This window comes from Ammospiza nelsoni, chromosome 8, assembly GCF_027579445.1.
Source record: "Ammospiza nelsoni isolate bAmmNel1 chromosome 8, bAmmNel1.pri, whole genome shotgun sequence".
In the NCBI taxonomy this organism is placed as follows: Eukaryota; Metazoa; Chordata; class Aves; order Passeriformes; family Passerellidae; genus Ammospiza; species Ammospiza nelsoni.
Window position 1 is genome coordinate 28,491,376 of NC_080640.1, and position 13,635 is coordinate 28,505,010.

Genomic DNA, 13,635 nt, shown 5'->3' on the forward strand with positions numbered 1-13,635 from the left:
CCTGTATGCTTTATAGCCCATTCAGAGGAAGGCAAAGAATAAAACACAACTCATTTCTTTCTCCTTGCTTAACTCAGCACCTCTATAGGCAATAAAAGTCTGTTTTGAAGCAGAAACTGAGGTACTCACAGGGACTCCAACCTCATAAAAGCATCTGTAACCGTAATGGAGAGTTTAGTAGCCAAATATTTCCACGGTACTGAGAAATTAAGAGTGAGGTGACTGACAGTAGGAGTGTACAACAATGTGCACAGGCGTTTGCCTGTATGTAAGAGTTCCATCTCAAATATTTGCTCTCCCATGTACAACCATCCTATTTCCATGCTCAAATGCAGTTATACAGACTCTGCAATCTGAATGTTGATTTATATGGAATGACAAAACAGGATAGCTGGAGGTAGGTTCCCTGTTCTGCTGGACACCCAGTGTGCCCTCCACACAAGGTGGGAAGCATAGGACAAGAAAAAAGCAGATTTTTTGATAGAAGGAGTCAAAGCTCGTGCTGCATGAGCAGGAGCAGACACACCAAGTAACCTTCTCCTGTTAGAAGAACATGGATGAGAAGTAAGCAGTGTGTTGGAAGGCTGCACCACTGACTATGCTTCTTTAATATTCATCAGGAGATAGGGCTCCTGCTGGGCCACATAATTTCAGTTCTGAGTGAGTGTCCCACTAGTACCTGCCTGGAATGGAAAGTTTTTAAAACAACTTAAGGCAATCCAGCTTCAAAGAACAGACTCCACTATATTTGGAAACATTCCCACTTTGTAGTCTTGGGTATGTAATTTATTCCTAGAGTGTGTTGGATATTGCAGAGCATGGGCTTGCTCTTCCCCTTCTGTGTTTTGGAAGGATTATTTTATTGCACATAGGGACACAGCTGCAAAACTCAGTAGAGGTAGAGAATAAATTGAGGTTCTTTGATAACCATAACCACTGCTGCCATCCTGGGCTGGATACCACAGAAGGGAAATGCCTGTGCTGTTCTGATCCTCACATTGCTTTGTTTTCAGCTATGTAATCATAGTGCATCTGCCTTTGTGTTCATTAGTGCTGAAAATTGCCACTGAGGTGCATTTATAGCTGTGGGTTTGGACTTATTCTGCCAAGTGTGACTCTAATTGATTGCAGTCTATCTGTATTTCTTCTTCCTGCTAAGTTCTTTCTTGGTTTGACAGCAATAGAGATGGGTTTGTTTTCCCTCTGTTAGTGAGCTGGAGACAAAAAGCTGTTTAACCAGGCCGGTGGGAAGCTAAACTACCAGAAGTGGCTGATGGTCCCCTCTTGTGATCAGAAATAGACTAACACAGTCACAAGGGCTAATGCTTCCCCAGTACACCTGTCTGTCTGTTATGTTATAAGCCCATACCACATGCTTCCTATTAGGAAAATTCCTTGTCATCCCATGCCTGCCATAGTCTCTGGTGCCATCACACAGCCTGGAAAAGCTCTGCTGGCATTGGCATACAGGCAGCTGCTTCTGGTGCTAAAGCAGCACCAAATGGAGGGGGTTGAGGTGAGCTCAGAAGGGGTGTTTGTGTCACTGCAGCTTACCTGGGCTGGGAGCACCAAAAGCAGCTGAGATCCCCCAAAAAAGGCAACCTATAATTAGCCTAATTGGCCACTGGATGTCAGTATCTTGCCACAGAAATGGAAAAGCTCAACTTTCTCAGAATGAAGCCTGACTTTTCAGGTTGCAGAGGTTTCAGGTGGTTATTTAAGCTTATTCAGCCTTTTTTTTCCTCTCTTTTTTTTCTCCCTAGTAACCTCTTCGGTCATAAAATACTAATTATACCCCCACTCCAATCAATGTCTTATGAAATTGGGCTTGAGACAATAAGTAGGTAGTATTTGAATGGCTCAGAAAACTTCTGAAATGTATCTTAGAGTAAAATAAAGATGTGCTGCTGAGATTACGAATAATGAAAAACTAATCACAGCTGGAGATATTACTGAGTTGATTCAGAGCTGTTTTGTAATTTATACACTGAGTTTGTTTGCTGTGACTGCTACCTCCCACTTTAACCAAGGAAAACCTTCTCCCACACACCACCATTTTACATGTATCTGCTGCAAGTTAAAAGCAGAGAGAGAACAGTCTTTCTTGGCTATTTTTCCCTTTCCTGAAAGAAGGAAAGAAGAAAAAAAAAAAACAAACAAAAAGTAAAAGCAAAGCAAGAGGGGAATATAAAAATCCTAAGAATCTCCAGCCCCACAGCCTCATGCATTTTTAGTCTGTCATAAAGACATTGTTCTAAGGGTGCCTAGCAGATATGGTGTTTTGCAGGACTTACAAAAGGACATGGTTCCCTTTCAGGTATTATTTGGCTGCAGGTGCAGAGGGAGCCAAAGCTGTCACTGGAGCATGTCCAGAGTTGTGTGGGACACAAATACTGGGGAATGCCCTGCTATACATAAAATTTCAGGTGCTAAGGAGGGTTAGAGAGGGTGTTTTGGAGTAATTTCCCAAATTTAGCAGCCTAATGCTGCTGAATGCAATTTGGGGTTTTAAAAAATCACTTGTTCGTTGTACATTTCACTGGAATAAAATTGAGCTAAGTTAAAAAAAAAAAAAAAAAAGTATTTTTTTCCCTTAGGACTAGTGACTGCAGAAGCTGGATACCAACCAAAATGGAAACTAACCAAATTGCCTAATTCTCTGTGCCCAGCTCTGCACTGATTGAAGTCAGCAGTAGACCAATTAGACTTGAAATGATCATCTGGGGACAAAAAATACTGGCAGACAATACATTCTTTCCTATAACCTCCCTAAAAGGCATCCTTCACAAATAACTTTCACTGGCAGTGTTCTACATGAACTATATACTGCCTATGCTAAAAATACATATTAACAAACAGTATATTCAGCATATGGAGACTGACTTGCAATTGTCAACATGTGTTTATTGTTAGAAATGTAGTGTAAGTCTGAACAAATCAGTTAATTAAAGATATTTGTGATTTGGGGGCTTTTTTGTTTGTGCTTTTTTTTGCCTGCTTATGATACATAGACTGCTGACAGAAAGCAGGCTGGAAAAGCAGATTTTCTCCTTGAACAGGAATTATTCTAGCTCTTCCCACGTCTGATGGCACTTGATTTGCCTGGTCCTAAGACCCTGACACTAACCCTGTCTTTCAGTTTAATGGGTTTCTTTGTGTCCCTTCAGTCCTGTTTCTAAACAGCATAATGTCCTAACTTTACACTTTTTCTTTGCCATGTGTTACAAAATAAACAATACCAGTGCTTCATTTGTAGAGAGCATCATGGGAATGCTATGCAGCCCTCTGTTAAGGATAACAGTGGCAGCCATGGCTCTCCGATCAGTGGGAAGCTGGAAGGCATCTTCTTTAGCTGCAACACTGAGTTTAACACCGGCAAGCCACCCCAAGATTCACCCTATGGAAGATACAGGTATGAGATTGCAGCTGAAAAACTCTTCAACCCAAATACTAACTTGTACTTTGGAGACTTCTACTGCATGTACACAGCCTACCACTACGTCATCCTCGTGATCGCCCCGGTGGGGTCACCGGGAGATGAGTTCTGTAAGCAGCGCCTTCCCCAGCTGAACATAAAAGATAACAAATTTCTGACCTGCGATGAAGAAGACGGGGTCATGGTTTACCATCATGCCCAGGATGTTATTTTGGAAGTAATTTACACTGATCCTGTGGATCTCTCCCTTGGCACAGTTGCTGAAATTACTGGTCACCAACTAATGAGCTTGTCTACTGCAAATGCAAAGAAAGATCCCAGCTGCAAGACCTGCAATATCAGTGTTGGACGTTAAAACTGCCCTCGTTCCTTAGGAGCCTTCAAACCTCTGTTCCCATTTCCATAGTCAGACAGTTCTGTCGGAAGCATGCACATGCCGCTGTCACCAAAAGCAACTACCGGTCTTCAAAACCTCCAATAGCCTTCTTAGCATCTCTTCTCTCCCTCTTTCCATTCTGTTCCCCCAATGCTTTAAATGATTAGAAGTCCTGGATTTCTTTCTGGCAACCATTTATACCTAGATGCTGCAAAAATTGTTTCTGTTTCTTGCCAAACATAACAAAATCCTATATAAACTGCTTTAGCAAAATAAAAATAACGGCTTATAAATGGTGTTTAAATATGCATTCATTTTAACTACTGAACAAGTACTGGGATAACTGAACAGCATGAAAGGTTGTAATTGCAGCATGATTTGAATTTCAGAGCCTAGAAATGTCAGCACTTCCAACGTGTTGTTTGACAGTGTTATTTATGTTATTTATATTAGCTAACTGAAAACAGAAACTGTGTCTCGACATAATAAATATAATAGAAAAATATTTTATTTGTACTGTTGTATAAAATATTATACAATCATATAGAATATATAGATTACATTTTAATATCAATTGTATACATGTCATTAAATCATTTTCCCTTATCAAAGATGTAGTTTGTAAACTTCAAATAGCTCTGTATCTGTTCCTGTTGCTCTAGATGACTTTAATTAAAACAGATTTATGAAGACCATTTCTGATTCATAAAAGTTAAGTTATAAATTATTAAATCAGTACACTGAAACAACAAACGGCTGCAAAATAAAAAATTCCTTTTTTTAGTGTTCATATTTTTTCCTCCATATTACTTGAAGATGTGTACATCTTCCAAATCATGCCATTACATACTAGATAAATACAAACATGGTTGGTACATAATAGGCTTTATAAAATCAAAATCTTCTTCTTACCAAGATAAAAAACAAGTTGCTTATACTATGTGGTCAATACAAAATGACAGGTAAAGCAAAACACTAAACATGATTCAACTGGTTCCAGTCCCTTTTTTTTTCCTTAAGTAGTTCTTCCCTTCTTTCTGTCTGGGGTAGGAATTTCCCAGAATCCCTGCTTTTCATTGCTAGTACAAAACCTGCTGATAATCTTTCTATTACTAGTCCCACTTTTCACACCAATGACCTACCATAAACAGTGACAATTCTTCTTAATATTACAAAGTGTGGTGCTCTGGAAGTTAAGAAAGATGCGTAACTCCAATGGAAAAATAACTTTTTATAACCATATTTTCAGTAAACAAGAAGTCTAGCAGTCCTCATCAGATAACTGTGACACTCACTTATATACCATGTACTTTATCTATCCAAAATATCTTAGCATAATGCAGTAATCTAGTCCTGTTTTATAGATATATGTGGCAATTTATAACACAAGAAGTACTTCAACATTTTACAAAGTGCATGCGTTTAAACGAGCTTTGGTAGTTAGAGAAGCGAATGTTATAGCGTCAGGCAAACCCAAGTGCAAAGGTTAATAGAGAAATCAAAATAACCATGTAGCTGATCTATTTACTGACTTCTAAATTCTGTGAGCCAAGCCCTGTGAACTAGTGAAAAGGACAGCAGCCAGTACATTTGTTCCATCTTCTCTCAGCAACCTGCAGCTGTTTCATTTTGCCAAGCACTCTCTCTTATTCCTGTAACACCACTAGTTCTGTTTGGCAGTCTCATTCTGGCCTTTTCCTGCCTAAGCAGCTTCACTGCTCTGCTCCCAGCCCTGGCACTGCTTCATCCTATGCACCTTTCTTTGAAGCCACTGGAATTGAAAGGCAGCTCTGTCTTGACAGCTAGAGTATGTTCTGAGTGTTTCCTTCACTCACTCAAATTCATTTCTTTTACTCTAGTGAATCAGCACCCTAATAGCCAACATTACTAATTAATTATAACACATGTTAATTCTGGAAACAAACTTGTGGCACTTTAGCATGTACTAAGATGTACTAAAAACCTGCAGAACATTTCCTCACACTTTTAGAGCAGGTCAAACTGAGAATCTACATTACTTCAGCATCCCTTTAATTTCTTAACATTCTCACAGTGCACTTCAAGGCTTTTTCAAAAGGAAAAATATATACTGTATTCCACTCACCCGTGCTTAATATTCTTGCATATTGCTGTCCTCTCTCATCACAGCTATTATAATTGGTAAAGTGCATCAAAAATCTCAGTGTGTCAAATAATCGTGCAGCAGACCAAGACCTGTAAAATTACTTTCTCTTTTTCATTACTTGTGTGTTTGTTTGGATTTTTTTCCCCTAGAGAACAATATCACAGCATTGCATTCACTTCAAATTGTTTTGGAAATATCATGCTTACTGATGAGAACCTCCAGGAGCCTGATTTTGGCTTTTGTGTGCTTGTATTCAGAGTATTCCTCAGCCATTGGTACTCGATCTTCTTTCTGAGGACTCCTATGAAAAACAAATAAAAGCACCATCATTTTTTATGAGTAAGAAGAGAAACGGTCTTAAAAATTAATTCTGCAACCACTGATGAGGATTGTTGTTTTTTTTTACTGACTGTAAATGACTGAGATAATTTGACAGGATCAAAAAGCTCTAATATACAGAAATAAAGTCATATTTAAAACACTGAATTTTCATATACTAGACAACTTTTTTGACAGCTGTGGAAGCATAATTACTTGATTCTTATATATGAGGAGAAGTCATAATAATGCTTTGAAAATGGTTACCAGTTACCACTGTTACCAGTGCCCATGTACCACTGTTACCAGTGCTCATAAACAAAAATGTTTGCTAAATTAAGAGGAAAAACAGAGTGAAAAATGTCCAGTATTTAATTCTGGGTAAAAAAATCCCAGTGGCTTCTGGTTTTAAAATCTGGATGTTTAAAAATGGCCCAACTGCCAAGTCTACTCCCTACAGACTGACATTCTCAGAAAGAGACATGTAGCAGCCTCCCTTCAGCTCAGGGAATATCCTGTGCTGAGGTATAAACCCATTGCAGGCATGTCCTGGAAGACGCCCAAATCCTGGCTTTCCTCGTGGCTGACCACATTTTGAAGGAACTAAGCAGAGAGACAGATGGACATCTCCAGAGACCAGACATCTCCAGGGTATTTTGCTGCCCTTAGGTGCAGCCCCTTTGGCCTGGTCACCCCAGAGTGGCCACCCTCACAGAGACAAACAGGAGCAAAGGGGACAAGGAGAGGGCTCTGCTGAGTTACCTTCCTGTCTGTTTGTAGAACTGCTCCTCAAACTCTCGGAGAGCCTTGCGAAGTCTCTTCTTATCAGCTCTTGTTTCTCTGAGATGTTCGAGCAGAACTGGCCTGTGGAGCAGAGACAGGAACATGAACCCCGCTTCTGCTTGGGAGGGTTGTAAAGCCCTGGATTTGAGCTTCTGCTCTGGGCCCTTGGCAGGCACTGAGCAGAGCCCCAAGACATTCCATCACACTCCATACACAGCTCTCCTTCCCTTTTACTGGTCTTCCAGCTAATAAAGGGAAGGCAGAGACTCTGGTCCATGGAAGAGGGGAAGCATTCAGGACTGAGCCTTGCTACTGGCCTAAATTCCCCATGGAATTAATGGAGTTGACAGGGCTCGGTATCTCACAGGAGGAAATGCTGTAACTGAATTACAGTCAACATGCAAGCCCTGCTCCTATTTGCAGCTGTTCCCAATCATTACTGGGATGTACTTGAAATGTTAGTGGTACCCAGAAGCATAATTTTTGGAGGCCATGTTTTAGCTAGTGTTCAAAGGATAAGGGTTTAAGCAGAGAGAGAATTCTGTTATGACATTTGCTCCTGGTAATATTTTTTTTTTTTTTTTTGCATAATGACAAAATGCACAGAAATATCCTCCCAGCATTTATGAGCAAACTATTGTGCACATAGTTGAGTTACATAGAAATTAAGTAATTTTTATTTGATCTCTAGAGTGTTAGAGTCTAGTTAGCTTCATTTATTCATCTAAGACCTTCCAATCAAAACACAAAAGAAAGATACCATCCCCTAAGATATGAGAACATACCTGTTCCTGGAAGGCACAAGTTACCTTTCACTTCCTGGACACAAAAAGTTGTTTGAATAAACAGCTCAAACCACCAGTGTGCTGCCCAAACAATGAATCTCCTCTGCCTCCTCTCTCCCATGACAAAGCACTAAATCACTCCTTTATATAAAATACACCTTTGCAACAAGTATGGCTCATATTTCTCTTAAAGGCTTGTATTTCACTTACAAAGTCTACAAGAAATGTTGTAAAACATTTCCAGGGGGAAAAGAGAGAACTTACATTGTTGCTTCATGTAAATTGGACATTGACAAGGCTGTTTGCCTGTAAACTTTCTTTTCATCCAGAGGTGAAATATGTGCAGGCTCACTCTCCTCCTGTGAGTAACACAGGTGCTCTTCAACAGGGAAGCAAGACATTGGGCCAGATGATAACTCATGGCTGCTTTGAGAATGGTCTTCATCTGAGTCTTCTTCCTCCTGCTTGGGAAATGCAAAACATTATCCAATTACTTGTTTACATTACAATGCTTCCAGTAACAGACTGACAACATAAAGAATTAGGATCTGACTTCCTGGGTGTATTCATTGAAACAGAACACACGTATTGAAAGGTTTACCAGGTCTGCCTGAGGTTGTTCATGAAAGCACTCCTAGGGTCACTGGGTTGCATTGCCTACCAGGAGTGAAAAGGACAGAAGCTGGCACTGCTCCCAAGCATCTCCAGCCAGCAATTTATTTCTGTGTGCCCAAAAGCCCTTACATGTAGCAAAGACTTAACTAACATTCTGTATTTATGTCAACAGTGCAGTCTGGCTGGAACTTCTATCCTCTTATATATACATCTCCTGTGTATATATTATATCCAGATGTTTTGACTGTAGAAAGAGTTGGAGGAAGAGATTCCACAGTTTTATAGCCACTAATGTTAACTACTGGGGTAGACTGATATTGGTGTCTTGCTCACATTCCTCCATCCTCACAAAAAAAGCTGAGCTATTAAAACTAGGGCTTAAACATAAAAACTCCATAGGGCAAAGCTCCTAACAAGTACCACTTAGGGGGAATTTCAGTGAAATTTCTCAATGAAATACCTGTGTGCAAGCATGCCAAGCTTTGCACTGTGGTTTTTCAAAGAAATGTAAAATTACGCTATCATCTAACAAGACAATAATAATTTTTAAAATTGACCTACTAGCCCCAACTAGTATTAGATTAGTATTTTTTGTAGACATGCTAATTAACTTCCATTGTCTTCACTCACTATGAGACCAGTACTGTTCCATTGCATCAATATATTATTAAAGTACTACAAATTGCATATATGTGCTACATGATTGATAAAAGCATTTTTGATAAGATATAAAAGTTAGATATAGTGACAGCAGGGTCCCTCGTGGAAAGAGAGAGGTTTCCTTCTGTGTTGCAGATGTTTTCCACAATGGAAAACTAATGCCAGCCTTCAATGTCTTACGCAGCACACTGAAGTTCTTGCCTCAGAAAGTGCTGCTGTACATTGGAACCTCTAGCATGTACAGAAGTTTAATTTTACAGAGCATTTGGAAGTATCAACACCCTGTATTAACCAATGAGCAGGATTTTTGGTATCAGTAGTTCTATTGTTGCTAAATGGACAAACAGGTAGAAATCAAACCCAGCATTTAGTATGTTTTTTTGACATTGGATGAATTCCTTCCAACTTACAATTGTTGTGATCAAAGATGGAGCAGCCAGAAGTTTCTTGATAATTCTGTATCTGTCGTAAAGAGGTTTCATGAGACTCTTTTCTTGCTTAGTTACCTAAAGAAAAATCATAACAAAACATAGCCCTCAAAAATTTTAAAAAAAGTACATTTAAAAGATTCTCATTTTCTCCTGTAAAGCTGAGACAGGTATTAGAAGAGTATGATCAGATGTGTATTTTGCCTCAATAGATATTCCATAGGAACTGTAATTTAATCAGTGCAATTTCTGAAAAGGAAAATGACAATCTATTTTCTAACGGAGAATACCCAGTAAGGTTTCTCACTTTTCTTGAGCCACACTGCCCAGACAGAGGAAAATTATTCTCTCTCTGAGGCTGCTGCTAGAGCAGGAGGAGTTCAGGTGCGCTGCTGCTGTGCCTTGCATTGCCAGCTCACCTCCTGAGCTGTGGTGACAGCAGCAGCAATGGCACAGCCTGCCTGGGACAAGGCTCTGCAGGCTGCACGTGGAGCTGCCTCTGTGCAGGACTGCTGCCTGCATTCCCCACCTGAGCTGCCTTCCACAATGGGCATTCACCATCTGTTCTTTTACTTTGTTCTTGACCTTTCATGAGCACTTGCAGCATTGATTTAGAAGGGAATATGATTTTAAATCAGGTGCTAAGTGCCTGATCCAGCCACAAATGTTCACAAATACAAAAATACACCTTAAGGAAACTAGCTGTGCACTTGATTGACTCACTGCATTAAGGGGAAAAGAAAAAGGAAAAATCAAATTCCACAAGGGAAAAAAAACACCCCAAAAACCAAGACAAACCACCTCCCCCCCACCCCAGCCAACCAACCACACCATGCCGTGACACCAGATCCCCAAAATAGCATTTTTCTCAGTGGTGAAATGTCCAAACAGAGTCATTTGCTCCCTAGTCCACCATCAGCCTCTGCCCATCAGCTCCCACACCTATGAGCACTCCTTAGGTGCAGTTTCACTGATTTTTGGCACTGCAGAGAGGCCCAGGTGCACCCACTCTGATGAGTGAACACATGGTGGATCTGAAGAGACACAGAGTGGCTGATGGCACAGACAATAGTCCAGAGCTGCTCACACAGACAAATGCCTGGTCAGCAGGAGCAAGGGGGACAGTAGACAATCTCAGGCTGGTGACTCTGCACACATCTGGCTGATGGAATGCTTGGGGACCACTTCCAGAGCCACCCTTCACTGTGCAATGTCAGGGCTTGCCTATCCCACTTCTCTTCCCCAGGCATCATGTTCCATTTAACAACAACACATAAGAGCTCCAGGGAATGCCAAACAAGCCAGAAGAGGTAATTTGTTTTGCTTTAAACCTGCTCGGTGGTCTCTCTGTCAGACCTTGTCAGGTAATTCTGGATAGAGATGGTGCTGAGCCATACCAGACATCACAGGGCAAACGTCAGCCCCAGCACATTGCACTGTGTTTCAAGGCTGCTGTTACAGAGCTGCTTCAGCCCTCAGAACACCCTCTCTGAACCCTGTGCTGCAAAGGCACCCTGTTATTCTCTTTCCTATCTCTGAATCAAGTCTCTTTCATCTCTACGTGGCACTAATAATTTATTTTTTTGTTTTCCTTCTTAGGAAATATAATTTCTTCATACCCTTCTTGCATACTCACTCCATCCCTCAGCTCTCATTTCAAGCCCAAAGAAGATGAACAAAAAGGAGGTCAGAGTCAGATCACAATTTTAACAGCTGGCATTTTTTTAGACAAACAGTGTTGCAAGTTCCCTTTACCACAACAACTACTAGCCACAAACAGACATTCACAAGAATACAGACATTGATATCAAAAAAGAATTTCCTCAGCTGTGTAGACAAATTTTCAAATCATCATCTCACCAATTTTGGCATTTTTTTATTTGCTGCTACATTCAGCAATGAAGTCCCTTGAAGAGATTTTAAGAAATAGTTTAAGTCCTGCTGTGTAGTAAAGGCAAACATATACAACAGGTCATGTAATTTTGTAGTTCATATCTCAGCTGGTGCCCTATATAAAACCTTCCTCAGCTGAAAAACATTCTAACCATACATGATAGCAGAGTCAAATCTCCTGTGAATATATAATCTTCCAATTAAATCCTCAAACCTTGCATTTTCCAATCATGGAGAGATACAGAGCCACTTTTTATTTTACTTTAATTTCTAACATATAAACCAAATTCATCAGTATCAGAAAACAACATTTCTACCTGAAAATTAGTTTCAAATAACTAAAATTATGTTGTGTAAAATTCATCTAAATATATTTAATATACCAAAGATATTGGTGAGAGAAGTTAGACAATTTTTAATTTACCTATCTTTCCATGGCATACTTACAGGTTGTCCATGAATACTCTCAAAATATAGTAGACATTTCTGAAGATTGATTTTTTCCAAAGCCATTTGCTTTTTTGTCATATCCTATTTAAAAAAGTTATTTATAAGATTGTGAGTCAGGATTTCATGACAAGGGTACAGGTACATATCTGTGTAATAATCTCTTCTTCCCAGATAAACATTAATTCTATTTCTGTCTGCACTGAGGTCAATGGGGACTTGGCATTAACTTAGCAAGAACAGAGTCCAGAATTACATGACATATATATTAAGTATGTTTTGTTGTAAAAAATGAGAACAGCCAACATTCCAGCAAAATACTCAGAAAGCTGAAAAAATTCATAGAGAGCATTCCTCAACTTTTTAATTATTTAAGAAAGAGAAACAGATTTGCCTTGGCTGGTCAGGATGTAGAACATGAAGATCTAGCAATGCAAACCCAACCTGCAATGGCAAACAGTTTATTTCTGTTCAAAGATTGCAGTATGAATCACTGGTACCAAAAGAACGCTGATTTTTCAGTGTTGGTGAATATCAGTACTTGCCCAGGTGTGTGCTGTGGGGAGCACACAGTGTAACAGGTATTTGTCTCCTCCCTCTCCCCAGCTAGACCTGCTCCTGACAGTTGCTGATTTTCACCTGGGCCAGAACACCAAGGCACACATGAAGTGAATGTCTCTGCCAGGTCACAACAGAGCCACTTGGGTTAGGGCCAGGTGCTCTGAGGTGTGGGAGAGATGAAGTCTTGTGAAGATCCATGGACTTGGGGCACACACACACACACAGCCTTTCTGCATAGAGCTGATGACAAGGGGGCTTGTAGTGACAACTTTTACTAATTAGACCCTATCTTTAAAAATAAATCAACCTTGAAGTGACACTCGTCTTATATCAGAGCACCTTGCTATTAACTTCAACAGGAGCAAAACTTTTTTCTTTGATGCTCAAATGCAAAAACCTCACAGAGCCATTAATCAGAACTGCTAATCACATTTTCCTAAAAGGTCTGCATGAGTTAATCACTCTAAAATCATCTGTCATTCATGTTAAGAGATGAGCTGCTAACCAGAATGCAGGAATATTATAAATCAGATAATTTGTTTATTTATAGCTAGTTCTGCAATTAATACAAGGTTAATTCTTTCAAAAACTATTAAGCCTGGAGCACCTGAGTGGTTAGGAAGAAATGGGGTGATCATTAATATTGATTTTACACAAGAGAAACGATCTCAAGAGGGCTTAGCATTTGAGCCTATTTCATTAGCTCATTTTATTAGCAATCTCAAGACAGGTTGGTATTCAGCTAAGTTTGAAATAGCTGATAATTTCAAAATGAGAGAAGGCAGCTGGAGTCACAAACTACAGAATTGTCTGAGACATCTTAGGGCTGTAGGCTACATACAGCAGCAGGAGATTCAATGCTAATTAAATAGAAACACTGCTTCATAGCCAAGGAGAATATGAACTGAAGTGGGTCAATGATGAGAAGACAGATATATAAAGGGAGCCAGTCTGAGAAAAGCCTTGGGGGACAGGCTGCAAACATTCATACAGAAGGCAAAAGTTATTTGTGATCTATAAAGAAAGAAAAGGAGGACTTCACCTAAAGATAAGGTAGTAGTATGGTTTTCATAACTTGGAACAGAGGCACACAAAATGTTGTGTACAGTTATCTCCTTACTAGTCTGTTCTGTTCCCTGCATGCTTATGCCTTAAAGCTTGCTGTTGTTTTTCCAGACAGAAAATACAAACTGGGGACAGAAGGACAG

The 13,635-nt window shown here is 39.9% G+C and overlaps 2 protein-coding genes across 6 annotated transcripts in view; one reads left to right on the forward strand and one right to left on the reverse strand.

The window, feature by feature from the left end:
• Positions 1–6,423, forward strand: part of PHYHIPL (phytanoyl-CoA 2-hydroxylase interacting protein like) — a 56,890-nt gene extending 50,467 nt beyond the window's left edge. For all 3 annotated transcript variants that reach the window (XM_059476915.1, XM_059476913.1, XM_059476914.1), the window contains exon 5: positions 3,257–6,423. In XM_059476915.1, coding sequence (XP_059332898.1) covers positions 3,257–3,791 — 535 coding nt within the window. In that variant the 3' untranslated portion in view covers positions 3,792–6,423. The remainder of the gene's footprint in view (positions 1–3,256) is intronic.
• Positions 4,303–13,635, reverse strand: part of FAM13C (family with sequence similarity 13 member C) — a 47,239-nt gene continuing 37,906 nt past the window's right edge. Inside the window, exons 11-15 of one of the 3 annotated variants that reach the window (XM_059476910.1) lie at positions 11,867–11,950; positions 9,509–9,604; positions 8,088–8,284; positions 7,018–7,119; positions 4,303–6,238 (exon numbers count right to left, since the gene is read on the reverse strand). In XM_059476910.1, coding sequence (XP_059332893.1) covers positions 6,115–6,238; positions 7,018–7,119; positions 8,088–8,284; positions 9,509–9,604; positions 11,867–11,950 — 603 coding nt within the window. In that variant the 3' untranslated portion in view covers positions 4,303–6,114. Of the gene's footprint in view, positions 6,239–7,017; positions 7,120–8,087; positions 8,288–9,508; positions 9,605–11,866; positions 11,951–13,635 lie in introns of all 3 variants that reach the window. The other 2 variants (XM_059476909.1, XM_059476912.1) reach the window with 2 other exon arrangements.